This window comes from Mobula hypostoma, chromosome 29 (genome assembly GCF_963921235.1).
Source record: "Mobula hypostoma chromosome 29, sMobHyp1.1, whole genome shotgun sequence".
NCBI classification, from domain to species: Eukaryota; Metazoa; Chordata; class Chondrichthyes; order Myliobatiformes; family Myliobatidae; genus Mobula; species Mobula hypostoma.
The window spans coordinates 25,534,120-25,561,914 of NC_086125.1; the positions used below are offsets into that span (position 1 = coordinate 25,534,120).

The 27,795-nt window shown below is 42.3% G+C and overlaps 1 protein-coding gene across 2 annotated transcripts; it reads left to right on the forward strand.

The window, feature by feature from the left end:
- The first annotated feature begins 1,391 nt into the window (after positions 1-1,391).
- On the forward strand, positions 1,392-26,275 carry LOC134339363 (dynein light chain Tctex-type 5-like). Of its 2 annotated transcripts, none has more exons than XM_063035803.1 (5): positions 1,392-1,493; positions 16,174-16,353; positions 18,568-18,681; positions 18,768-18,830; positions 25,558-26,275. In XM_063035803.1, the coding sequence occupies exons 2-5, from the start codon at positions 16,222-16,224 to the stop codon at positions 25,903-25,905; spliced, it is 657 nt and encodes a 218-aa protein (XP_062891873.1). In that variant the 5' UTR covers positions 1,392-1,493; positions 16,174-16,221; the 3' UTR covers positions 25,906-26,275. The 2 variants fall into 2 exon arrangements, with proteins under 2 accessions (XP_062891873.1, XP_062891872.1); XM_063035802.1 differs by lacking the exon at positions 1,392-1,493 and adding an exon at positions 12,467-12,647.
- The last annotated feature ends 1,520 nt before the right edge of the window (positions 26,276-27,795 follow it).

Here is a 27,795-nt window from a genome sequence, read left to right on the forward strand (position 1 = left end):
TTTTCAGTGACTGGGTCTGAGGTCACAAAGAAACACAGAGTGAGCTAATAATGGGAAGGGCCAAAATTCAGTGGCCACTTTACTAGGTACGTCTGTACACCTGCTCATTAATACAAATATCTAATCAGCCAATCCTGTGGCAGCAACTAAGTGCATAGAAGCATGCAGTCATGGTCAAGAGGTTCAATTGTTGTTCAGACTAAACAGCAGGAAGAAATGTGATCTAAGTGACTGTGGGATGATTGTTGGTGCCAGATGGGGTGGTTTGAGCATCTCAGAAACTGATGATCTCCTGGGATTTTCATGCACAGCAGTCTCTAGAGTTTGCTGACGATGGTGGAAAAAACAAAAAAGATCCAGTGAGCGGCAATTCTGTAGGTGAAAACACCTTGTTGATGAGAGAGGTCAGAGGAAAATGGTCAGACTAGTTCAAGATGACAGGAAGGCAACAGTAACTCAAATAACCACGTGTTACAACAGTGGTGCGCAAAAGAGCATTACTGATCGTATAATATGTCAAACCTTGAAGTGAATGAGGTACAGCAGCAGAAGACCAGAAGAACATACAGTACACTCAGTGGCCGCTTTGTTAGGTTCCCCCTGTACCTAATAAAGTGGCCACTGAGTATTTATATCACAGCCAGAACAAAAAAAGTTGTATTTCTTGATGAGTTGGTGGGAATTTATCCTCACCAATAAAATTATTTTCTTGATGTTCAAATTGTGTAAGTAATAAGTCAGGACAGTAAATCATAAACACAAGAGATTCTGCAGATGCCGGAAATCTAGATCACTGTACACAAAATGCCAGAGGAATGCAGCAGGCCTGGCAGCATCTGTGAAGGAGGATAAACAGGTCCTTGGGCCAAGACCCTTCACCTTGGCAGGACTTGCTCAAGATTTCCAGCATCTGCAGAATCTCATGTTTAGTATTTTCTTATGGACTTTTCCAAAATGAAACATTATTTTGTGAACCATCTCTTTATTTATTATTAGTGCCAACCATGACTCAGTGGGTGACACCTTTATGTAGCCAGGTTCTTCGTTCAATTTCTGCTCCAGAGGTTTGTGTGTAATATCTAATCAGACGCTGAGAGAGAGCTTCACAGTCTGAGGCTTTAGAGATCTTCGTTGTTGATTTGAGGGTGCCGACTGTACTGTTAGACAAGTGGAGAACATTCTTCCTAATTCTTGATCCACAATTCATAGAGCAATACAGCATGGATATGGGCCATTCGGCCCAACCAATCCATGCTGACCTCAGTGTCCACCCACTTAGTTCCAGTTGGCTGTGTTTGTCCCAATAACCTCAACAGAGAAAATTTATAAACACAAGAGATTCTGCGGATGCTGGAAATCTCGAGCAACACACACAAAATGTTGGAGGAACTCAACAAGTCAGGCTGCATCTGTGAAGGGGAGTAAACAGTCCATGCTTTGGGCTGAGACCCTATGAAATTTATATTCTGCTTATTGTGATATCAGTATTTGTGGTGAGTAATTTATGAAGCTGCAAACAACAATGACATATTGAAGGTACACCACCGACTGTAAAACACTTCAGAATGTCCTGAGGTTACATACCACAATTCTTTTTCTTTTTGAACTTAAAGTTATTAAGAATATATGTAATTGGGTATAACTCAATAATTTCTTTTTCTAACTTATATATGAACTGGAGAAATAGTTTGTGAATAAGAATTGTTTGAATCTTGGTCTCCTGGTTAAACTTAATAGTAAAAAAAAAGTGAGCTAGGCAATCGATGTCAGAGGTTCAACTGATCGTGGTCGTGGTTATTGTTGGGTGGAGATTATGGCAAAATCATTATCAGTCACTGAAATGTGGCTCCCAGCAAAAGAAGCGATAGTGGTGACACAGTTGAGTGAATAGCAAGTGGACAGAAGAGATAATGTCAGTGGACACTGACTAGTGGGAAAACTCAGGAGTAATGTTCAAAGCGCTTGGTGGTGAAAAGCATAAAGTGTTCAGTTATTCCCCTCTAGTGGCTGAGTCAGCTCATAGCTCTGGTTTTCTGAATAGACCAAAAGCACACTTACAGAACCGACTTTATCAGAATCAGAATCAGGTTTATTACCAATGACATATGTCGTGAAATTTGTTGTTTTGTGGCAGCAGTAAAGTGCAATACGTAAAATATATTATAAATTACAATAAGAAAACTGATGTTTGGTCTGAACAACAACTTATCCTCTTGACAATGCTTTATGTTCTGACATGCTTTTATGTAATGAGTTGTTTCACATTATTGGCAAAATCAATTTCTGTATTAACAGACAGGTGTTAAAGGTATGCCAAATAAGTGGCCACTGAGTGTGTGTATATATATATAGTGCTAAAACAGAGCAAATATAATGAGATAGTTGTCATGAGTTCATTGTCCATTCAGATATCTGATGGCCAAGGGGAAGGTGCTGTTCCTAAAATTTGATTGTGTGCCTTCTAGCTCCTGTACCTCCTCCCTGATGGTAGTGATGAGAAGAGGACATGTTCCTGGATGATGGATGCCACATTTTTTTAGGCATTCCCTTTTGTAGATATTCCCAGGAGAATGCCACAGCGACCGGTTACTAGCACTGAGCATGAGTATGTGGTGCAGAAGGGGAAGAGGGGAGCAGTAGTGATAGGGGACTCAATAGTCAGAGGAACAAGCAAGAGATACTGTGGATGTGGACAAGTCACAGGTGCCAGGGTCAGGGGCATCGAGGATCACATGCAAAGCATTTTGGAGGGGGAAGGAGAGCAGCTAGATATCTTGGCACATATTGGTACCAATGACATAGGAAGGGAAAGCAAAGAGGTCTGAAGAGAGAATTTAGAGAGCTAGGTAGAAAGCTGAGAACCAAGACCTCCCGGGTAGTAATTTTTGGACTGTTGCCTATGCCACGTTCCGGTGAGGGCAGAAACAAGATGATTTGGCAGATAAATGCATGGCTGAGAAGCTGGTGCAGGGGGCAGGGCTTCAGGTTCTTGGATCACTGGGATCTCTTCTGGAGGAGGTATGACCTGTTCAAAAGCGTTGGGTTGCACCTGAACCCAAGGGGGGACCAGTATTCTTGTGGGCAGGTTTGTTAGAGCTTTTGGGGAGGGTTTAAACTAATTTGGCTGGTGGGGGGGGGCGGGTGAGAACCAGAGTGAAGGAGCTCAGGATAGAACGTATGTTAAAAAAGCAAAGATATTGTGCAGTCAGACTGTCAGGAAGGGCAAGCAGATGAAAGGACATAATTGCAGCCAGCAGGATGAGTATCAGTGCATTAGGAATGCAGAATCAAAAAGAGTAGCAAATAATCAAAGTGTTATATCTCAATGCACAGGTTATAAGAAATAATCTTGTTGCACTTTTACAGATTATCAGGTATGATGTAGTGGCTGGAGGACGGTTGTAGTTGGGAGCTGAATGTCCAAGGTTGCATGTTGTATTAGAGGGATAGGAAGGTAGGCAGAGGGGGTGGTGTGGCTCTGCTGGTAAAGAATGGCATCAAATCAGTAGAAAGATGTGACACAGGATCAGAAGGTGTTGAATTGTTGTGGGTTCAGTGAAGAAAGTGCAAATGAAAAAAGGATGTTGATGGCAGCTATATACAGACCTCCCAACAGTAGCTGGGATGTGGACCACAGATTATAATGGGAAATAGAAAAGGTGGTCAAAAGGGCAATGTTATGATAGTCATGGAAGATTTTAACATACAGGTCGATTGGGAAAATCAGGTTTGTGATGAGTCTCAAGAGAGTGAGTTTGTTGAATGCTTACGAGATGCTTTATAGAGCAATTTGTCATTGAGCCTAGTAGGGGATCAGCTATACTGGATTGGGTGAAATGCAATGAACCAGATGTCAGACATCCCATCCTGCAAAAACTAATTTCAGGGAGGTAGCACCACCACCCCCCGTTGTGGTCCCTGAAAGAAATAAAAGCATAAGGCATAAGGTGTATCCTTATTTTAATGTCACATTTTCTGCATAAGACAATATAATATGTACTTATATTATATTATCATGGAGTCACTTTTTTATTCTATTACAACTTTAAACAAGTCTACAGGGAGTCTGGCCTCATCACATAGGACATCAATAGAGTGGCTACTTAGCAGCTAGCCAGCTAGTTTAAATAATGTTAGCTATGCTAATGAATGAATGATTCCTGTTAAACTCACCTCAACATGTCTTTTACAGTAACTTAACCCACCATGGACAATAGAAAAGTCACTGTTGCAAACAGTGCAGTGAGCAATACTGTCATTATTTTTCACCCCTATTAGTCAGGGGTACACTTTAGTGTAGTCTTGGGTGAAGTATGTTTTATATTTTCTTTTTTTGGAACACTCTGCCATGGCACTGCAGGACACTAAACTGAACTGATGGACAATGAAAGAGAGAGAGAGGTCGACTGTAAAGCCCGCCCACAGAGAAAACTGATAGGTCTACTTAGCACAAAGAGAGACCAATCAGGATTTTCTTTCTCTCTCCCTCTCTCTCTCTCTCTCTCTCTCTCTCTCTATCTCTATCTCTATCTCTATCTCTATCTCTATCTCTATCTCTCTCTCTCTCTCTCTCTCTCTCTCTCTTCCTCCCCCCCCCCACCTCACTCGCTTAATCTAAAAAAAAATTGATTTCCGGGATATTGTATATAATTTGCGGGCATCAGGGAGCGGCTATCAATATGCAGGAGACTTCCTGAACCTCCGGGAGAGATGGAATGTCTGAGATGTGATTAGGGAGCTTAAGGTAAAATATCCCTTAGGAGGCAGTGATCACAATATGATTGAGTTCAACTTGAAATTTGATAGGGAGAAAGTGAAGTCTGACATAGCAGTATTTCAGTGGAGCAAAGGAAATTACATTGGTATGAGAGAGGATTTGACCAAAGTAAATTGGAAGGAGATGTTGGCAGGGATGACAGCAGAGCAGCAATGGCATGAGTTTGTGGGAAAAATGAGGAAGGTGCAAGATAGTTGTATTCCAAAAACAAAGAAATACTCAAATGGCAAATTGGTACAACGGTAGTTGACAAGGGAATTCAAATCTAATGTGAAAGCAAAGGAGGGGGCATACAACAAAGCAAATATTAATGGGAAGATAGAGGGCTGAGAAGCTTTTAAAAACCTAATGAGAGCAACTAAAAGAATTGTTAGGAGGGAAGAGATGAAATATGAAAGCAAGCTAGCAAGAAATATCAAAGTGGATAGTAAAAGATTTATTAAGTATGTAAAAAATAAAAGAGAGATGAGAGTGGATATGGGTCTACTAGAAAATGAGGCCGCAGAAATAATAATGGGGACAAGGAAATGGCAGATGAACTAAATGAGCATTTTGCATCAGTCTTCACTATGGAAGACACTAGCAGTGTGCCAGATGTTGAAGGATGTGAGGGAAGAGAATTGAGTGCAGTTACTATTACAAGGGAGAAGGTGCTCAAAAAGCTGAAAGACCTAAGGGTACATAAGTCACCCAGGCCACATGGACTGCACCCTAGGTTTCTGAAAGAGGTAGCGGTAGAGATTGTGGAGGCTTTCGTAATGATCTTTCAAAAATCACCAGAGCATGACGCCAGAGGACTGAAAAAACTGCAAATATTATTCCACTCTTTAAGTGACTAGGAAGGCAGCAGAAAGGAAATTATAGACCAGTTAGCCTGACCTCAGTGGATGGGAAGATGTTAGAGACAATTGTTAAGGGTGAGGTGATGGAGTACTTGGTGACACAGGACAAGATAGGTCAAAGTCAGCATGGTTTCCTTAAGGGAAAATCTTGCCTAACAGAACTGTTGGAATTTTTTGAGGAAATTACAAGTAGGATGGATAAAGGGGATGTAGTGGATGTTGTATATTTGGACTTTCAGAAGGCCTTTGACAAGTGCCACACATGAGACTGCTTACCAAATTAAGATGGTATTACAGGACAGTTACTGGCATGGTTGGAGCATTAGCTGATAGGTAGGAGGCAGCGAGTGAGAATAAAAGAATCCTTTTCAGGCTGCCTGAGACTAGTAGTGTTACGCAGGGGTTGGTGTTGGGACCACTTCTTTTTATGCTGTATATCAATGATTTAGATGATAGAATAGATGCCTTTTTTGTAAAGTTTGCAGATAATACAAAGATTGTTGGAGGGGCAAGTACTGTTGAGAAAACAGGTAGGCTGCAGAAGGAATTATACAGATTAGGAGAATGGGTAAGAAAGGGGCAAATGAAATACCATTTTGGAAAATGCATGGTCATGCAGTTTGGTAGTGGAAATAAAAGTGTAGATTATTTTCTAAATGGTGAGAAAATCCAAAAACCTGAGATGCAGAGGGTTTGCGAGTCCTTGTGCAGAACACCCTGAAGGTTAACTTGCAGGTTGAGTTGTTAGTGAGGAAGGCAAATGCAATGTTAGCATTCATTTCAAGAGGTCTAGGATACAAGAGCAAGGATGTGATGCTGAGGCTTTATAAGGCACTGGTGAGGCCTCACCTTGAATATTATGAACAGTTTTCTCCTCATCTTAGAAAAGATGTGATAGCATCAAAGAAGATTCAGAGGAGGTTCACAAGGATGATTCCAGGAATGAAAAGGTTATCATACAAGGAACATTTGATGGCTCTGGGTCTGTACTTGCTGGAATTTTGAAGGATGTTGGGGAATCTCATTGAAACCTTCCAAATGTTATTTTTTATTGTAACTTTATTTTATGTATTGAACTGTACTGCTGCCACAAAACAACAAATTTGACAACAAATGTCAGTGATAATAAACTTGGTTGCAATTTTTGAACTGTCCTATAAAACCCTAACCATTACATTGGACTATTAATTTTCCACTCTCTCAACTTGCACTTGTGTTTCTATTGTCACGTAGGTCATGTATAATTTGTTACTTGCAGTATGTTAGCTTATGTTTAACATATCTGTAGTGAACTGTGCTGCTGCTGCAAAAAGATAATTTCACAGCCTTTATACCCTGTGTTTCAGTACCTCACAGCAACAAACTTGAAGTTTTGTTCAATGAGAGTGAAAGATGTCCACTCGTTGGGGAGCTCCCATGAACCAATAAATTTCTAAGCAATATATTCTTTCCTCCTGTCTCTGTACCCAACTCAGAACTATCCATCTCAGGACTACCCAACTCGGAACTACCCAACTCGGAACTACCCACCTCATAACTACCCACCTCATAACTACCCACCTCAGGACTACCCAACTCAGGACTACCCAACTCAGGACTACGCATCTCAGAACTACGCATCTCAGAACTACGCATCTCCGAACTACCCAACTCCGAACTACCCAACTCAGAACTATCCACCCCACCTCTTGGTGCCTCACTCTGCCTGTAGGCTGCTCCATCCAGAGCATGGTGTGTGATCCTTTCCCAGTCATCTGTTGGTTTCTAAAGGACACACTATCTTCTTTGTAATCATCCCAAAGTTTGTGCAGTGCCTGTCCCTTGAGATTCAGAGTACCATTTCTTGGGAAACCATACATGGAGTGGAATTCATTCAATTTGAGTAAGCCACCCTGTACTTTTCTTCCTAATCAAAATTCCCATGAACGAATGCCATTTATTGAAGTATGTCATACCAAAGGCGCTCTAGTATGATTGAATACTTAAGCAGCGATTTAGATTAATCTATTTATCACATGCACATCAGAACGTACAGTGAAATGTGTTACTTGCTTTTACTATCAATGCAGCCTAAGGATGTGCTGGGGCCATCCCCCAGGAACCGCCAGCATCAACTTCGCATGCCAACAGTATTCAGCAGAACAACACCAGCAACAATACAAATACATGTGGACTCACTGAACAGGAGACAGTGGGGAAACCATGGAGGATAGAGGGAAGGGAGTACACCATATACTTGTCAATTTGTCTTGCTATTCTTACACAAAAACATTTTTATCAACTTTGATATCTGAGACCTGAGTTTGCTTTTTTTTTGCTATATTCTGTGTATCTCGCTCATATTTCTCAGCTATTGAAGACTCTGTCACTGTTGTAACAAATAAAGGAACATGTCAGTTATACTTATTATTGAAAGCACATTCTTTGTATGTATCACTTTACAAAATTAGATTAAAAATGTCCAACTGTGCATACTATTTCAATTATTCATGGCTAGTAACTTCTTAAGACCAATTTAAAGCGGAACTGCCCAGCCCAACCCAGGACATTCACCTAGATTAGTCTTAATCTTGTTTGCACAGTTTGAATATATCTAACTCCCTCCCAAAAGTAAAGACCAGTGGACATAGGAGCAGAATTTAGCCATTTGGCCCATCAAGTCTATTCTGTCATTCTTCCAAGGCTAATATTTTATCCTCTCACCCCATTCTCCTGTCTTCTCCCTGAAACCTTTGACAACTCTACAAATCAAGAACCTATCAAGTCTGCATCTTGTATGAAGTGCCTGCAGCATTATAACGTCTGTTTTTAACTTGTATCATTAATGCACCTAAATGTCAATCTTCTGAAATATATTTTATTATTCGTTAATATTACCTTATCTGGTGTATGTGGGTTGTATGTACTGTGTTGTGCACCTTGGTCTGCATGTTTTTCAACAGTAAACTTGGTAGCCTTTACAAACGTCTGTGAAAATGAACTCCTCAGGTTCACCAGCCTCTGGCTAAAGATATTGCTCCTCATCTCTGCTCTAGTGGGATGTTCTTGTATTCTGAGGCTGGCCCCTCTGGTCCAAGACTCCTACACTATAGGAAACATCTGCTCCACATCCACTCTATTAAGGTCTTTCAACATTTGATAGGTTTCAATGAGATCCCCTGTCATTCTTCTGAACTCCAGTGAGTACAGGGCCAGAGTCATCAAATGCTCCTCATACGTTAACCTTTCATTCCTGGGATCATTCTCATGAACCTCCCCTGAACCCTCTCCAATGCTAGCACATTCTCTCTTAGAAAGGGGGCCCAGAGCTGCTCACAATACTCCTAGTGCAGCTCGGCCAATGTCTGAGTATTACATCTTTGCTTTTACAGTATGGTCTTGTCCTCTCAAATGAATGCTAACAATGTATTTGCCTTTTGCCATGGACTCAAACATGACATGAATGATTGCAAACCACACAAAATGCTGGAGAAATTCAGCAGGTCAGGTAACTTCCGTGGAAATGAATGAACAGTCGACGTTTCAGGCCGAGACCCTTCTTCAGGACTGAAAGGAAGGGGGAGGACACCAGAATAAAAAGGTGGGGGGAGGTTTGGGAGGAGAATTGCCGGAAGGTGATAGGGGAAGCCATTTGAATGGAAAAGGTAAAGGGCTGGAGAGGAAGGAATCTGATAGGAGAGGAGAGTGGACCATGGGAGAAAGGGAAGGAGGAGAGGCACGAGCAGGAGGTGATAGGCAGCTGAGAAGAGGTAATTGGCCAGAGTGGGGAATAGAAGAAGAGGGGAGGAGGAAGGAAAACTTGTTGTTGCCAGAATCAAGTTGGAGTTGGCCTCCACCATGAGGGTGGCTTCTTCATGGCACACGAGGAGACCATAGACCGACATGTTGGAATGGGAATAGGATTCGTAATTAAAATGTGCGGCTACCAAGAAGTACCAGTTTTGGCGGATGGAGCGGAGGTGCTCAATGAAGCGGTCTCCCAAATTACGACGGGTCTCACCACTGGGAAGCTGCATTGGGAGCACGATACATAGACAACCCAGCAGATTTGCAGGTGAGTGTTGCATCACCTGAAGGACTGTTTGTGGCCCTGAATGGTGGTGTGAGGGAGGAGGTGAGTGGGCGGGTGTAGTACTTTGGACAAGGGAGAAATCACTCTGGAAAGCGGAGAGTGGGGGGTGAGGGGGATAGAATGGAATTGAGGCATAGGACACGAGTTCAGTGGGGCAGGAGAAGGCAGAGGCAATAGGCCTACCCAGACAGTCTGTTATGTGGATCTTGAGTCGGAGACAGAAGCAAGCGGTGCAGGGTAAAGGACCTGTGAGCTTGGTGACAGTAGATGGGAGTTCTCCAGAATTGATGAGGTCAGTGATGGTGTTGGAGACAGTCTTCTGATGGTCCAAAATTGAGTCCTCTTCAAGGGGTGGGCATGAGGAGGTGTCTGAGAGTTGCTGCCTGGTCTCAGCGAAGTAGAGATCAATACTCCACACTACAACAGCACCCCAAAGCCCTTTCTCTGTGGGTTTGATAGTAAGTTTGGGATTGGTGCAGAGAGAATGGAGGACAGTTATGCAATTATGAATGATTATATAATCTGACATTAAGTGTACTAGAGATTATTGGGAACACAGTAGTAGTAGTCAGGAGCATACTGGGTCAGACTTTAGAACAGAGATGAGGAGGAATTTCTGAAGCCAGAGATGGTGAATCTGTGGAATTCATTGCTACAGACAGCTGTAGAGGCTATGTCATTGTGTATATTTAAAGTGGAGGTTGATAGATCTTGGAGCGGGAAGCGCAGAATCAAATATCGCTGTGATGATTGTACGTTCTAGTATCAATTGTTTGGCGACAATAAAGTATAAAGATTAGTAAGGTTGTCAAAGGTTACAGGGAGGAGTTTGAGAGGGATATTAAATCAGCCATGATTAAATAGCGGTGCAGACTCAATAGGCCTAATTCTTATGGCCTTACATATGACTTCCCAAAGTGTAACACATCACACTTGCTTGGACAGAACAGCATCTGCTATTTTCTGCCCATATCTCCAATTGATCCAGATCCTGGTCCTTTGACAAACCTGTTTGCAACTCCAGCAATCTTTGTATCATCTGCAAAATCACTAATTAACCCTTTTAGAATTTCATGTAAATCATTTACACTCAGAGGCCACGAGGTCACCAATAAAATGGCCACTGAGTTCATGGTCTTCTGCTGCTGTAGCCCATCCATTTCAAGGTTCAATGTGTTCTGTGTTCAGAGATGCTCTTCTGTACACCACTATTGTAACATCTGAGTTACTGTCACCATCCTGTCACCTTGAACCAGCTTGGCTATTCTCCTCTGTCCTCTCCCATTAACAAGGTGTTTTTGCCCATAGAACTGCTGCTCTCTCGATGTTGTTAGTTTTATGCAACATTCTCTGTAAACTCTAAACACTGCTGTGCATGAATATCCCATTTTCTGAGATACTCAGATCACCCCATCTGGCACCAACAATCACTCCACGGTCAAAGTTACTTAGATCACATTTCTTCCCCATTCTGATGTTTGGTCTGAACAGCAACTGAACCTCTTGACCATGGCTGCATGCTCTTATGCATTGAGTTGCTGCCACATGTTTGGCTGATTAGATATTTGCATTATTGAGCAGGTGTACAGGTGTATCTAATAAAGTATCACTGACTGTACATCTCCAATAACAGAAGACCCTGCACGGGTCCCCATGAAACACCACTGGTCTCAGACTTCCAGTCAGAACAGTATCCCTTCACTGTCTTCTATGTACAAGCCAGTTTTGATGGGACTGTGGAAATGAGAGCAAGAGGTGCCATGGTAAAGCGTAATGCTATTACAGTGCCAGGAATCAGCGACTGGGGTTCAATTCCCTCTGCTGTCTGTAAGGAGTTTGTACGTTCTCCCCGTGACTGCACGGGTTTCTCCCAGCTGCTCCAGTTTCCTCTCACATTCCAAAAACATACGGGTTAGGGTAGTGAGTTGTGGGCATGCTATGTTGGCGCCAGAAGCATGGTGATTCTTGCAGGCTGCCCCCAGCACAATCCTCAGATTGTGTTGGTCATTGACGCAAACGATGCGTTTCACTGTATGGTTCGATGTACATGTCACAGATAATGCCAATCTTTAAAATATTTAAGTCAAGGAAGATGTAAAATTGGGAACCAGAAACAAGGTAAATTTAGGTCTGGAGGTGAGTGGTTGAGAGTAGAGAGAAGAAATGGGGACAGGGCGAGGCAAGATGAGGGGAGATGATGTTTGAAAACTTTGTCTTTGTGCTTTGAAATCTTAGTTTTTCACAGCACAGTTGGTTTGGGCTGAGTTTACATTAGTTACCACATACCGAGTGTGCTGGAATCAGTATAAACAGCTCCCTTGGTCCAATTAATCAAGGGATGACAGTCTCTATTTAAATGTATTGTGTTTACTCAGCCTCACAGTTTGTTTTCCAAGCCACAGTTCAGTCCCCTCAGCTGAACTCATCTTTCATTGAGAGCTGTTATCAAGGGTACAGTTGAATAATGTGATGGCTGCTCTATGGTTAGATTGTTCAGGGTTTATCTACTCCATAACTCAAATGATTTTGCTTTCAAAAGAGGGTAAATATTTACTTCAGAGGACTGACTGTTTGGCAGATCCCAGCAAGGCTTCTCTCCCGTCCTGTTCACCCACTGATAGATTACTTTCCAAGTATTAAGGTTGTTAACAACAATTTAAAGTGAACGTTATCTTTAGGATCTCATGCATTATTCTTGTGGCCCACCCACTTCACCTCCTCCCTTACCAGCCCTCAACTGCAACGGAGATCCCTCCCTGCCATCCTCGTCTGGGATCATAGTTACGATTCCTGAATGCTACAGTGTGACTCCGGGACCGAGTACTGTGAATAAACCCTAAAAGCAATATAATTTCCAAGCCCAGCTTCTGAAGTCGCAAGCGGTGCTTCTTTAGCTGGAGATTCTGAAGTTGATACTGCTCAGGTGGGCCTTACCCAGATCGCTTTGCGGAGTCAGGTAGGAATTGTGAAGTGAGGGGGCGCAGTGGGTGCTTTGAATGCCCTGCTCTGGGTGGTGGTGGATGCATGCACAACAGAGGTGTTCAAGAGGCTCTTAGGAAGGCAGATGAACGTGCAGGAAAGGAAATGATATGGACATTGTGGAGGCAGAGGGGATTCATTTAGTTGGCCAACTGGTTACGAATTTAGTTGGTTTGTGGGCCGACGAGTCTGTTTTAGTGTTGTACTGTTCTATGTTCTATGCCACCTACAAAATGCTCTGCCTTAACCTCCACCTCCACCCCTGGAACACCCCTCCAAGTTCACCCTTACCTCTCCCTTTCAGTTCCATTCCCGGTTCTGCTTGCGCGGCCCAGTACAGGGTCCCGGATCCCGGGGCTCTGAGTGAGAAGAGCTTTCCTCAGATCCCTTCATTCTTAAGGGAGAAGGTTGAACAAATTCGGGGTGTTTTCTCTAGGGTGGTGGAGGCTGAGGGGAGACTTGATAAAGGTGTTTATAAGATTATAAGAGGCATAGACGTGGAAGACAGCTTCTACCTTTTTCCCAGGGTTGAAATGTCTCATACCAGCGGACATACGTTTAAGGTGAGAGGGTAAGTCCAAAGGAGAGGTGCAGAGCCAGTTTTATTTTTACAGCGAGAGTGATGGACGCCTGGAATTTGCTGCCTGATGTGGTGGAGGGTGGGGAGAGGACAGGTACAATAGGGGCATTCATTAGATAGGCATTAGAATGTGCAGGAAATAGAAGGGACTGGACATTGTGTAGACAGAAGGGATTAGTTGTTCATTTAATTATAATTTAATTAGTTTGGCACAACATCATGGGCTGAAGGGCCTGTTCATGTGCTGTTCTGTTCTGTGAAAGTAGAATAAATCATTCTTTTAGATAACTCCGGCTACCCTGATACACATCGACCAACCCTTTGCCGTTGCGAGGATATTGGTGGGTCAGCAGCCCTTCCACGTGTTGATCAGGTTCTCCATGCGCGACTGGACACCAATTTCTAGGTTCCTAGGATCCTCAGCCAATAAAGGAACCGTGTGGAAGATTAGCTTTCTTTGTCACATGTAAATCACAACATCAGAACATACGGTGAATGTGTTGTTTGTGTGAATGACCAACACAGTACTCTGGTTTCCTCCCACAATGGAAGGAGGTATGGGTTAGGGTTAGTGAGTTCTGGGCACTCTACGTTGATGCTGGAAGCATGGCGACACTTGCGGGCTGCCCCCAGCACATCCATGGACTGTGCTGGTTGTTGATGCAAGTGATGCATTTCACCATATGTTTCGATGTACCGTACGTGACAAATAAAGGTAATCTCTTTCTTTGTCTTTTGAAACATTCTCACAGTTGTCTGCACCATCGCACCAACATTACACAGATGCAGGAATCATAGGTTAGGCCACACTTGAAGTTTTATATGCGGCTCTTTTTGCCACATCACAGGAAGGATGAGGTTAAGTAGACAGGGTGCAGTAAAGCTCCACAAGAATGCTGCCAGTACTGGAGGGCTTGAGTAACAAGGAGAGATTGGATAGGCTGGGACTGTTTTCCTTGCATAAAGGAAGCTGAGGGGTGACCTTATAGAGGTTTATAAACTCATGAGGGTCAGAGATAGGGGAGGTAATCACAGTCTTTTTTCTTGGATAGGTAATATTAAAATTAGAGGGCATAGTTTGAAGGGAAAGATTTAAAGGGGATCTGAGAGCATAGTAGATACCTGGAGTGAGCTGCCGGAGGTTGCGATAGAGGCTGATATAGACACAACATTTAAAAGATGGTTATACGGATAGGAAAGGTTCACCAAACACAAGCAGCTGAATTAGCATAGATTGTCGTCTCCTTTTGCATGAAGATGTTATGAGAGCCTGCTTCTGCGCTGTGTAATTCTGCATCAAAAGTAATTTAGTAAATGAACTTTCTAATTAAGCCAGATGAAAGGTCCTGACCTGAAATGTTGACTGCCCATTTCACTGCACAGATTTCTAAATGGTACACAAACCCATTAACACTATCTCATGAAGGAAAAGAGGCTTTCCAGCCATAATAAGCAAATAATTTCTCCTGTTTTATGTTCTGAAATGTACATACACAACACGCAATTTCAGGCAATAAAAGTTGCATATCTCCCTCCATTTAATATCACAGCATGTTAAGCAAAATCGATTGCTCAATCTATCCACACAATTTTTCATCAATTATCCATGACATTATAAAGGGGACAAGATATAGAATCTTCAGATTATTCTGTCTTCTAACCTTTGTTCCTTGATATAATTCTTTATTTGGGCACTATTAATTTATTTTGTAATTTATCATAATTTTACTGATTTTGCATTGTACTGCTGTTGCAAACAACAAGTTTCATGTAATAGATAGTGGGGCTGGGGTGGGAGGTGCTAACTAGAATGACAGGGCAGTTAATCTGATCAAAAGTTCTAGATAGCAATCCCCCACCCCACCCCCCGCCATCTATCTGCTACCTCAGTCACTTCACTCTACTGTAAATACTTTAAACCACTTTTTATAATGCTGTTTACTGTATATTCTGGTATTTATATACTTATGCACATTTTATTCCGTATTCATACTTTTAACCTCTGACATATTTTATGTACACTCAGTGGCCACTTTATTAGGTACACCAGTACATCTTGTAAGTGCTAATCTCTAATCAGCAAACATGTTGCAGCAACTCAATACATTAAAGCATGCAGACATGGTCGAGAGGTTCAGTTGTTGTTCAGACCAAACATCAGAATGGGGAAGAAATGTGATCTAAGTGACCTTAGCTGTGGAATGGTGGTTGGTGCCAGACGAGGTGGTTTGAGTCTCTCGGAAACTGCTGATCCCCCAGGATTTTCACACACAACAGTCTCTAGAGTTTACAAAGAATGGTGTGAAAAACAAAAAAAAATCTAGTAAGTGGTACAAACATGAGAAAATCTGTAGACGCTGGAAATCCAAAGCAATCCACACAAAATACAGGAGGAAATCTCTTGTCCAGGAAACATCTACAGAAAAGATTAAACAGTCGATGTTTAGTGTCCAAAATGTTGACTGTTTGCTCTTTTCCATAAATACTGCCCAGCCTGCTGAGTTCCTCTAGCATCTTGTGTGTGTTAATCTAGTGAGCAGCTATTCTCTGGGCAAAAACGAGGTCAGAAAAAAATGGCCAGACTGGTCCAAGCTGGCAGAAGGGCGACAGTAACTCAAGTAACCACATGTTACAACAGCGGAGTGCAGAAGAACGTCTCTAAACGCACAACACATTGAACCTAGAAGTGGATGGGCTACAGTAGCAGAAGACAATGAGCATACACTCAGTGGCCACTTCATTAGGTACAGGAGGTGCAATTATTTATTCTTTAAATTTGTTGAATGTTGTTGTTTTTTACTGCAACCTGAACAATACACTACAGCAAATTCCTAATATATGTCAATATATTTGGTGAATAAAGTTGATCTTTTGCATAAGACGGCGATATTAACTTGATTCTGATTCTGATTTTATGACGAAGATACCAAAGCCATTGCAGAGCAGGGGATAGAGACGTGGATCGCTGAACATGGACAGCAGAGGGCCTTACGTACAACCCAACATGGACAGCAGAGGGCAGAGTCTGGTTGCTGCCAGAGCCACAGAGAAGAAGGTGTCGGTGCCCACTAAAGCGAGAGCCAATGACAAAACTGCACCAGAGGTAAGGCGTGGGACAGCAACCACATGCTAACATAACGTGGTGAAAGTTTTTTTAGTTTTGGCTTCACATTCATCCCTCTCCCCCCACCTGTCCCTATCTATTACCTCAGAATCTGAACTACACAGTAAACACTTTAAACTGCTTTTATAATGCTGTTTACTTTGCAAATATATGCTGGTATTCAGGCATTTATGCACAGTTTATTCCATATCTGAACTTCTGGCATTATTTTTATATAAACGAGCCATCCAAGTACAAAAAGACATCTACCTATGTTTCATTGACTATACAAAAGCTTTTGACACTGTCAGACAGCAAGATCTTCTGGAAATGCTTCAAGATCTTGACATAGATGGGAAAGATATACATTTCCTAAGAAAGTTATTCTGGGACGAGACAGCATCCATCAGAATAGAAGCAGAAGTGAGTGAGTATGTGAATATCATGAGAGGAGTCAGGCAAGGTTGTGTCTTTTCACCAGACTTATTCAACCTGTATAGTGAAAATATATTGAGAAGTATCAAAGACATCAAAGGATTCACAATCGGAGGCCATAATATAAATAACATAAGATATGCTGATGACATCGTACTAATAGCTGACTCAGAAACAAAATTCAAGAACTACTCACTATAGTGGCAGCAGAAAGTAATCGCAGAGGCCTCTCAATCAACACCAAGAAGACAGAAAGCGTGGTCATCTCCAGAAAGACAAACATCCCACAATGTGTGATCAAGATCGGAAATACAAACATCAAACAAGTCAACAAATTCCGATATCTTGGTAGCCTAGTAACAAGTAATGGCAGGTGCGACACAGATATCAAATACAGAACAGCAATGGCGAAAGAAGCTTTCCAAAAAATGAAGACCATATTAACAGACAGAAAGATGAGCACGTACACTAAAAACAGAATACTGCAGTGCTACATTTATTCTATCCTGACTTATGGAAGTGAATGCTGGACCATTTCTCCAGCAATGGAAAAGAGACTAGAAGCAGCTGAATTATGGCTCTACAGGAGAATGTTAAAAACATCATGGACCACACACACATCAAATGAAGAAGTTCTCAGAAGAGCCCAAGCAGTTCGATCACTCATACCAACAATAAGAGAAAGACAACTCAGATTCCTAGGACACATCATGTGGAAAGATGAACTAGAAACACTCATACTCTCTGGAAAGATCGAGGGGAGCAAACCTAGAGGAAGACCTCGGCTTATGTACATCAAAAGCATAGCCAGGTGGCTACACATCGAGGAAATGGAAGTCATCCAAAAAACAAAGGATAGATCCATATGGAAAACCATGGTCACCAAAGTCCACATTGGATATGGTACCTAGACAGACTCAGACGTTCTTTACAATTCTTGAATGTTGTTATTTTTTGTTGCACATCCGTCAAGTTCCTAATGCATGCAAACGTATATGATGAATAAAATTGATCCATGATCATTGTTTGCTGTCAGACGTACCAAGATCGAGAGAAAAACCACTCCATCCAGGACTTTCAGTATTCGGTAGGTGTGCAGCCATAAACTTACTCAGTACGTCCATGGCCTCATCCTGTGCATCATCAGTCCAATTTTTTTGTCCTCCAAGCGTCCCAAAATATAACCAAAACCTTTCTGTTTCTGGACTACTGAACTATTTCGTGATCATATGCCAGAACCAGCTGATATCTTACAGCATATCCTTTGGAAACAGAGAGTAGTGGACTCAGGCAGTTCAGTGACAAGTACCACTCTCCATCAAGGATGTATACAAGAAGCAATATCTCAGAAAGGCAATGTCCAACATCTGGGCCGTGCCTTCTTCTTGATATTGCCAACATGAGCCTGAAGACCCCCACCTCAAAGTTCAACAACAGCTTCTTCCCCACAGCCATTGGGGTTTGTACCCAGCTGAAAGCTCTGACTTTACCTTAAACTGCACTTCTTTTCTTTTCCCTCAACTCACACTGGCGTCATTTATTTTGATGTTTATCTTTTCATGATTTAAGTTTACGTTAACTTTTGTTTGCCATGGTTGTAGTGTGCTATGTTGCTGCTGCTAAAAATTAACTCTCATAGCACCTACACCATGTGTCTTCCTTGCCATTGACAATAAGCTTGAACCTGAACCCCCATTTCGAACAGGGTCCAGTGGGAAGCATTCTCTTGACCAGGGTGATATAAACACTGCCTGTTTAATCTCCTCTATTTGTTTGCAGCCTCGAGCGATGAAAGGGAAAGGTTCAATGGGAAACATTGCAAATGGGGCACCAACTCTCTCCTTTACTATCAGTGGACTTCTCATTGCCCGGAGACTGACGAAGAATCTGAAGGTGACTAAGAATGTTGTTCCAGTAGAAAAGAATTTGAGATTTAAGAGGAGGAAATAGATAACCAAATTCTGTTTTTATCTTGGAAGGAGAGAACGGCATTGAAGATAGCTGCCAAGAAGCCAGTTGTCACCAAGATTGTAAATGAAAAGGTCAGGTTTTTAAAGGCCAGAGAGCCTCTTCCTACTTCTAATTCTTCTAGAAATAGGCCCCTCAGCGCACACATCCACAGTGACAGTTACACCCATCCACTATGTCCTTAGCCTTCAATGCTTTCACAGTTTGGGTGACGTCTAGATGTTGGCAGCTAGGAGCTTAACGTCCAAGGATAAACATCGTATCAAAGTGATAGGCGGGTAGGCAGACAGGGCGGTGTGGCTCTGCTGGTAAAAAAAATTGAAATCAAATCATCAGAACGAGGTGACATAGGGTTGGAAAGTGTTGGATTGTGATGGGTAGAGCTAAGGAACTGCAAGGATGAAAAGACCCTGATGGGAAGTACATACAGATCCCCAAACCGTAGTAAGGATGTGGTCTACAGACTACAATGGGAGATAGAAAATACCTGTCAAAAGGGCAATGTTACAAAAGTCATGGAGGATTTCAATATGGAGATGGATTGGGAAAATTAGGTTGGTACTGGATCCAAAGAGGGAGAATTTCTAGTATGACTCCAAGATGACTTTTTTGAGCAGATCATGGTTGAGCCCACTAGGGGATCAGCTATTCTGGATCAGCTATTCTGGATCAGAATAGAGAGCTTAAGGTAAAGGAAACCTTAGGGGAGGTGATCATAATAAAGTAGAATTCACCTGCAATTTGAGAAGAAGCTAAAGTCAGATGTATCAGTATTTTAGTAAAGTAAAGGGAATTACAGAGGCATGAGAGAGGAGCCGGCCAAAATTGATTGGAGAAGAATACTGGCATCAGCAGAGAAGCAATGGCTGGAATTTCTGGAAGAAATTTGGAAGGCATAGGATATCTATGTCCCAAAGAGAAAGAAGTATTCTGAAGGCAAGATGACACAACTGTTGCTACCAAGAGAAGTCAAAGCCGGCATAAAAGCCACAGAGGGGGCATATAATAGAACAAAAATTATTGGGAAGTTAGAAGATTGGGAAGCTTTTAAAAATCAAAAGAAAGCAACTAAAAAGTTATAAAGAAGGAAAAGATGGAATATGAAGGTAAACTAGTCAATAATATTAAAGAGGAACCAAAATTTTCTTCAGATACATGAAGTATCTGAAGAGGTGAGAGTTGATATCGGACATCTGGAAAATGATACTGGAGAAGCAGTAATGGGGTCAAGAAAATGGCAAGTGAACTGGATTTTGCATCATTCTTCACCCTAGAAGACACCAGCACTATGCCAGAAGTTTGAGAGTGTCAGGGGGAAGAAGTATGTGGAGTTGCCATGACTTGAGAGAAGACTCTTGGGAAACTGAAAGGTCTGAAGGTAGATAAGTCACCTAGACCAGATGGTATATACCCCAGTGGTAGCTGAAGAGATTGTAGAGGAAATAGTAATGAACTTTGAATGGTCGATTGATTCTGGCATGGTTCCAGAGGAATGAAAAATTGCATATGTCACTCCACTCTTTAAGAAGGGAGAAAGGCGGAAGAAAGGAATGGAATAAAGGGAATAACAGAGGCATGAGAGAGCAGCTTGCCCAGGTGGATCAGAAGAGGATACTGGCAGGGATGATGGCAGAGCAGAGGTGGCTGAAGTTTCTGAGAATAGTTCACAAGGCACAGGATAGATTAGTCCCACAGAAGAAGTTGTTCTCAAATGGCAGGAGTAGGCAACCAGGCCTGAGAAAGGAAGTTAAGGACTGCATAAAAGCCGAGGAAAGGGCATGTAAGGTAGCAAGAGCGAGTGGGAAATTGTATAATTGGGAAGCTTTTAAAATCTAGCAAAAGGCAACTAAAAAAGCTGTAAGAAAGGAAAAGATGAAATATGAGAGCAAACTAGCTAGTAATATAAAGCAGGAAGTTTTTTTTCAGTTATATAAAGAATAAGAGGGAGCTGAGAGTTGATATTGAACCACTGGAAAATGGTGCTGGTGAGGTAGTAATGGGGGACAAAGAAATGGAAGATGAACTTAATGGATACTTTGCAACAGTCTTCACTGTGGAAGACACTAGCAGTGTACCAGAGGTCCATTGAGTGTCAGGGAGCAGGAGTGAGTGCCATTGCTATTAATAAGGAAAAAGTGCTAGGCAAACTAAAAGGTTTAAAGGTGGATAAGTCACCTGAACCAGATGGACTACATCCCAGAGTACCGAGAGAGGTTGCTGAAGAGATAACGGATGTATTGTTCATGAACTTTCAAGAATCACTTGATTCTGGCATGGTCTCGGAGGACTGGAAGATTGCAAATGTCACTCCACTCTTTAAGAAGGGAGGAAGGCAAAAGAAAGGAAACTATTGGCTAGTTAGCTTAACCTCAGTGGTTGGGAAAGTGTTGGAGTCTATTATTGAGGATGAGGTTTCGGGATACTTGGAGACTATTGACAAAATAAGTCAAAGTCAGCATGGTTTCTGTGAAGGGGAATCTTGCCTGGCAAATCTGTTAGAGTTCTTCGAGGAAGTAACAAGCAGGGTGGACAAAAGAGAGGTAGTGGATGCCATTTACTTGGATTTTCAGAACGCATTTGATAAGGCGCCACACATGAGGCTACCTAACAAGATAAAATCCTATGGCGTTACAGGAAAGATATTGGTATGGATAGAGGAATAGCTGACAGGCAGGAGACAGCAAGTGGGAATGAAAGGGGCCTTTTCTGCTTGACTGCCAGTGATTATTGTGTTCCTCATGGGGTCAGTATTGGGACTGCAACTTTTTACACTGTTTGTCATTTATTTAGATAACAGAATTGATGGCTTTGTGGCAAAGTTTGTGGATATTACGAAGATAGGTGGAGGGGTAGGTGATGCTGAGGAAGCAATGGGATTGCAGCAGGATTTAGACAAATTGGAAGAATGGGCAAAAAAGTGGAAGACAGAATACAGTGTTGTGAAATATATGATAATGCATTTTGGTAAAAGGGACAATAGTGCTGGCTATTATCTAAATTGGGAGAAGTTTCAAACATCAGAGGTGCAGAGGAACTTAGGAGTCCTCATGCAAGACTGTTGGGAGGTTAGTTTACAGGTTGAGTCTGTGGTAAAGAAGGCAAATGCAATATTGGTATTTATTTCAAGGGGAATAGAAAATAAAAGCAAAGAGATAATGCTGAGGCTTTGTAAGACACTAGTCGGGCCACACTTGGAGTATTGTTAACAGTTTTGGGCTCCATATCCCAGAAGGGATGTGTTATAATTGAAGAGAGTCCAGGAGAGTTTCACAAGGATGATCCCAGGAATGAAGGGGTTAACATATGAGGAGCATTTGGCAGCTTTGGGTCTGTAGTCACTAGAATTTAGAAGCACGTCGAGGGATCTCGTTGAAACCATTGAAAGGACTAGGCAGGGTGGATGTGGAAAGGATGTTTCATGTGGTCAGGGTATCCAGAACTAGAGGGCACAGCCTCAAAATTGAGGGGCAACCTTTTAGAATGGAGGTAAGGAGAAATTTTTTAGCCAGAGAGTGGTGAATCTGTGGAATACTCGGCGGCAGATTGCGGTGGAGGCCAAGTCTATGCGTATATTTAAGCCAGAAGTTGATATTTTCCTAATTAGTTGGGGTATCAAAGGATATAGTGAGAAGGCAGGTGTATGGTGTTGAGTGGGATCCAGGATTGCCATGATGGAATGGCAGAGCAGGCTTGATGGGCTGAATGGCCTAATTCTGCTCCTATATCTTATGAACTTAAGGAGTTCGGTGGGTAATACCGTTCCAGCTGACCGGAAGTGCACTGAGAGTGGTAAGCGTAAAGGAGTTGGGTGCTTACTGTTCTGGCTAAGAACGGATGGTGCAATCCGGGGTATATCACGATCGAGGAACGTGTTTGCGGACTGGGTATTGAACTTTTTACTGTTGGACTTCGGCCACATTCCACCGTGATACAACACTTGGCGGCACGGGAGGTTGTTCCTGCCTGTGGCCATCGAACGTGCAGCTCCTCCCGTGGAGGGTCAGACACCCTGAGCCAATAGACTGGTCCTGGACTTATTTTCCATCTGGCATAGTTTGCATTTTGGTGTTTGATTGTTGGGGTTTTTAGTATTGCTATATTTACGCTCTATTCTTAGTTGGTGCGGCTGTAACGAAACCAAATTTCCCTCGGGATTAATAAAGTATATCTATCTATCTATCTACCTATCTATGAAATGATAGGCCAGTTAGTCTGACCTCAGTGGTTGGGAAGATGTTGGAGTCATTTGTTAAGGATGTGGTTATGGGATACCTGAACACACATGATAAAATAGGCCACAGCCAGCATGGTTTCCTCAAGGGAAAATCCTGCCTGATAAACCTGTTGGAATTCCTTGAAGAAATAACAAGCAGAATAGACAAAGGTGGATGTTGTGTTAGATTTTCAGAAGGTCTTTGACAAGGTGCCACACATGAGGCTGCTTAACAAGTTAAGAGACCATGGTATTCCAGGAAAGATTCTAGTATGGATAAAGCAGTGGCTGATTGGCAGGAGGCAAAGAATAAAAGGAGCCTTTTCTGGTTGGCTGCTGAGGACTAGTGGTGTTCCACAGCGGTCTTTGTTGTGAACCCTTCTTTTAAAATTATATGTCAATGATTTGGATGTCAGAATTGGTGGCTTTGTAGCAAAGTTTGTGGACAATATGAAGATAGGGGGAGGGGTGGGTAGCTTTGAGGAAGTAGGGAGGCTGTGGAAGGGTTTATGCAGATTAGGAGAATGGGTAAAGAAGTGGCAGATAGAATACAGTGCTGGGAAGTGTATGGTCATGCACTTTGATAGAAGTGACTATTTTCTACCAAATCTGAGGTGCAAAGGGATTTGGGAGTCCTTGTGCAGGATTTCTTACAGGCTGGGTCTGCAGGTTGAGTCTGTGGTGAGGAAGGTAAATACCATGTTAGCGTTCATTTCGAGAGGACCAGAATATAAAAGCAAGGATGTAATGTTGAGGCTTTATAAAGCACTGGCAAGGCCTCACTTGGAGTATTGTGAGCAGTTTTGGGCCCCTTATCTAAGACAAGATGTGTTGACATTTGAGAGGGTTCAAAGGAGGTTCACAAAAATAATTTTGGGATTGAAAGGCTTGTCATAGAAAGAGTGTTTGATGGCTCTTGGCCAGTACTCACTGAAATTCAGAAGAATGAGAGGTGACCTCATTGAAACTTATCAGATGTTGAAAGGCCTCGATAGAGTGGATGTGGAGAGGATGTTTCTCATGGTCTTAAGGACAGGCAGGAAGGCATAGGCGGTGGTGTGGCTGGATTGGTAAGAGATGGAATTACATCTTTAGAAAGAGGTGACATAGGGTCAAAGAATGTCAAATCTTTGTAGGTGGAGTTAAGAAACTGCAAGGGTGGAAAAAAAAACTATTAATGGAATCATGTATAAGCCTCCAAATAGTAGTCAAGATGTGGGATTGAGATTGAAGAGGGAGCTGGAAAAGCATGTTTTAAGGGTAATGTCACAATTGTAATGGGGGACTTCAATATGCAAGGAGATTGGGTAAATCAGGTTGGTGTCGGATCGCAAGAGATGGAATTTGTGGAATGCCTATAAGATGGCTTTTTAGAGCAGCTTGAGCTTGAGCCTCGTAGGGGAAAGGCTATCTTATATTGTGTAATAACCTAGATCTTATTAGTCAGCTTAACATAAAGGAACCCTTAGGAGTCAGTGATCATAATATGATTGAATTCATACTGCAATTTGAAAGAGAGAAGCATAAGTCACATGTATCAGTATCACAATGGAATAAAGGGAATTACAGAGGCACGAGAGAGGAGCTTGCCCAGGTGGAATGGAGAGGGATACTGGCGGGGATAACAGCAGAACAGAGGTAGCTGAAGTTTCTGGGAATAGTTCACAAAGCACAGGATAGATTTGTCCCACGGAAGAAGTTGTTCTCAAATATCAGGGCTTGGCAACTGTGGCTGACAAGGGAAGTTAAGGACTGCATAAAAGCCAAGGAAAAGGCATATAAGGTAGCAAAAGTGAGTGGGAATTTGGATGATTGGGAAGCTTTCAAAAACTAAAAAAAGCTATAAGAAGGGAAAAGATGACACATGAGGACAAACTAGCCGACAATATAAAGCAGGATACTGCAAGTTTTTTTCAGTTATATAAAGAATAAAAGGGAGGTGAGAGTTGATATTGGACTACTGGAAAATGATGTTGGTGAGGTAGTAATAGGGAACATAGAAATGGCAGATGAACTTAGTTAGTACTTTGCTTCAGTCTTTACTGTGGAAGACACTAGCTGTATGTCAGAGGTTCGTAAGCGTCAGGGAGCAGGAGTGAGTACCATTTCTATTACAAAGGAAAAAGTGCTAGGCAAACTCAAAGGCCTTAAGGTGGATAAGTCACCTGGACCAAATGGACTACATCCCAGAATCCTGAAAGAGGTTGCTGAAGAGATAACGGGTGCATTGGTCACGATCTTTCCACTTGATTCTGACACGGTCCCAGAGGACTGGAAAATTGTAAACGTCACTCCTCTCTTTAAGAAGGGAGGAAGGCAAAAGAAAGGAATTTGTCGGGGAAGCAGTATGAAGTAAGAAGCTGGGAGGTAGAAAAAGTATTCCTCCCCCAGACAGTTAACTTGATTGACTATTCTAGTTAGTTCCCCCCACCCCCCTCTATCTATTACCCCTGTCACTGCACTGCAAAAACTTTAAACTAGTTCTCTGGTGCTGTAAAGTGATATGTTGACATGCCATCTGTATAATTACAAAATTGCCAGGGCACAGTAAAGACTTAGCCCCTGAAAACTGTTTCTTCCAATTCTAGGTACCGCCTTTTTCCTCAAAACCCCCTCAGAAATTCTCCACCTTCCCTGTCCAGAAGTTCCTGGAAGAATACCTGCCCAGTAAGCTCAACGTCATCTCCTATGATCCTGACATTGCCAGCAGGCTGACAGTAGAAATGAGCAACAAAATCAAGGAGTTTGCCAAGGGCAGACTGCCGCCCAGGTACAAGTTGGTGTGCATTGTGACGGTGGGCGAGAGGTGCCAGGTGGATGCCCTTTTGACTAGCCGCGCCCTCTGGGACACCAACGCTGACACATTTGTCTCCCACAGTTATGAGAACAGGACCATGTTCTGTGTTGCCAGCATCTTTGCCTTGTACTGTGAGTGAGGGGTTCTCCGGCTGGTTATACTGGATGGCAGAGTGCATTTTTCAGAGGTGTTTTCCTTGTTGGTAGCTGATCTAACTGTGCTTAAGTGTAAATAGAGAGAAACTAATTCACCTGGGAAAATTATCCGGAGTAAGCAAACGCAAGAGGACATGCGCTCTTCTCATGACTACCATCAATGTGGAAATCCATGGACAGGAGGAGATTAAGAGGACTGTGGATCAAATGTGGGCAGGTGGGACCACTCAACATTTTAGGAACATTTGAGTTGCCTGAGTTATAGGGAAAGATAAAATAGGCAAAACAACAAATGTCACAACATATGTCAGTGATAATAATTCTGATTCTGATAATTAAATTTTTAAAAAATTAAAAAATTAAAACCCGGTGGATGAGCGTGGGGAGGGGTAATAGGCTGGTGAACAGAGGGGAGGGAGAGAGTGGTAATCGTGACAGGAGCTGGGAGGTGATGGGTGGAGGTGGCAAAGGGATAAAGGTGATGGAATCTGATGGGAATGGAAGGTGGAGGATGGAATCAAGTGAGGGAGATGGATCAGTTAGAGGAGGGGAAAATAATGTGGGGGTGATGTAGGAAGAACTGGGTAGATTAGGGGAGAGAAAGTGAAGAGAGGAAGAGCAGTTTATCAAAAGATAATTTTGATTCTTATAACCAGAGCTGTGATGTTCAGGGTTGACAACTAAATGCCTCACCACACAAAGGTTCATGGAGCCATAGTCTTACATCCATGCCAACTGTGTTGCCCAGCAAGCTACTCCCATCTGCCCATGTTTGGCCCTAAATCTCCTCCAATCCATGAACTTTTCCAGATAGCTTTTAAATGATGCCAGTCTCAACCACTATTCGTACTATCTCATTCAAAATACATACCAGCCTTTGCATGAAAAAGCTGCCCCTGATATCCCTTTTAAATCTCTCATCTCTGATCTTAAACCTGTGCTCTTTTGTTAGTATTGCCCCCTCACTGGAAAGTATGTGAGACTATCCTACCAATGCCCTTCATGACCTTATATACCTCCATCACCATCAGGTCACCCCTGAGCCTCCTACGTTCCGGACAATAGAGCCCTGGTTTACACAATCTTTCCTTGGGTGGTGGGGACTTGATGGACCAAAGGGCCTGTCACTGTGCTGTATAAAGTAAATAAATAAGTGAATAAATAAAGTAACTGAGACCCTCAAGTCCAGGCAACATCCAGATAAGTCATCTAGAACAGTGGTTCCTGAACCTTTTTGAGTTAATGCTCCCTTCACTCCCAGACTGCATCCCCAGAGCCCCTCCCTGCCCCACCCCACCCCACCTTTCTGGCCATTACATAACTCTATAAAGAATTTTGATTTATAATGCACTGTGAAAGAAAATAGGACCTGCAAATTCAAAGCAGTGACAAATAATTGCAAATTATTCAAATCCATTTAAAGCTACAAATAAAATTATTTAATTATTTAATTACAGCAAAAACAATTTTAATCAAAAATTTTAGCGCATACATTAGTAGTCCAACTATTCACTACTTCATTGCTTTTTCACCTTTCAATGAAATGGATGGTGCAGTGATATCAGCTTCTCAACATCAGACTGAATGCCACTCAGAAAGAAGACCCACGTTTGAAGATTGATTTAATTAAATTTTGTGAATAATTCTGACAAGTAGGCAATGTCATGCCTAATACTCTTGGGTTCATTACTGAATGAAGCATTTGAAGCTTTAAAGGATTTTATCACAGTTTCAAACGACACATAAAAGCAACTCAGGCAGCTTCCTTTTGAGAGACGCCTGACTTCAATCTGCAACAACAAGCATTCAAACTGTTCATTATTCTCAATACAAAGCGTTCAAAGTAGTCGAGAATTGAGAGCTTGAGACTTTAT

Bases quoted from the DNA above. Each gene is read 5' to 3' on its own strand.
- LOC134339363 (XM_063035803.1), top strand. From the start codon at position 16,222: ATGGACAGCAGAGGGCCTTACGTACAACCCAACATGGACAGCAGAGGG. The intron at 16,354-18,567 runs GTAAGGCGTGGG...ATTTGTTTGCAG, and splicing joins ATGACAAAACTGCACCAGAG to CCTCGAGCGATGAAAGGGAA. The intron at 18,831-25,557 runs GTCAGGTTTTTA...TTCCAATTCTAG, and splicing joins CCAAGATTGTAAATGAAAAG to GTACCGCCTTTTTCCTCAAA.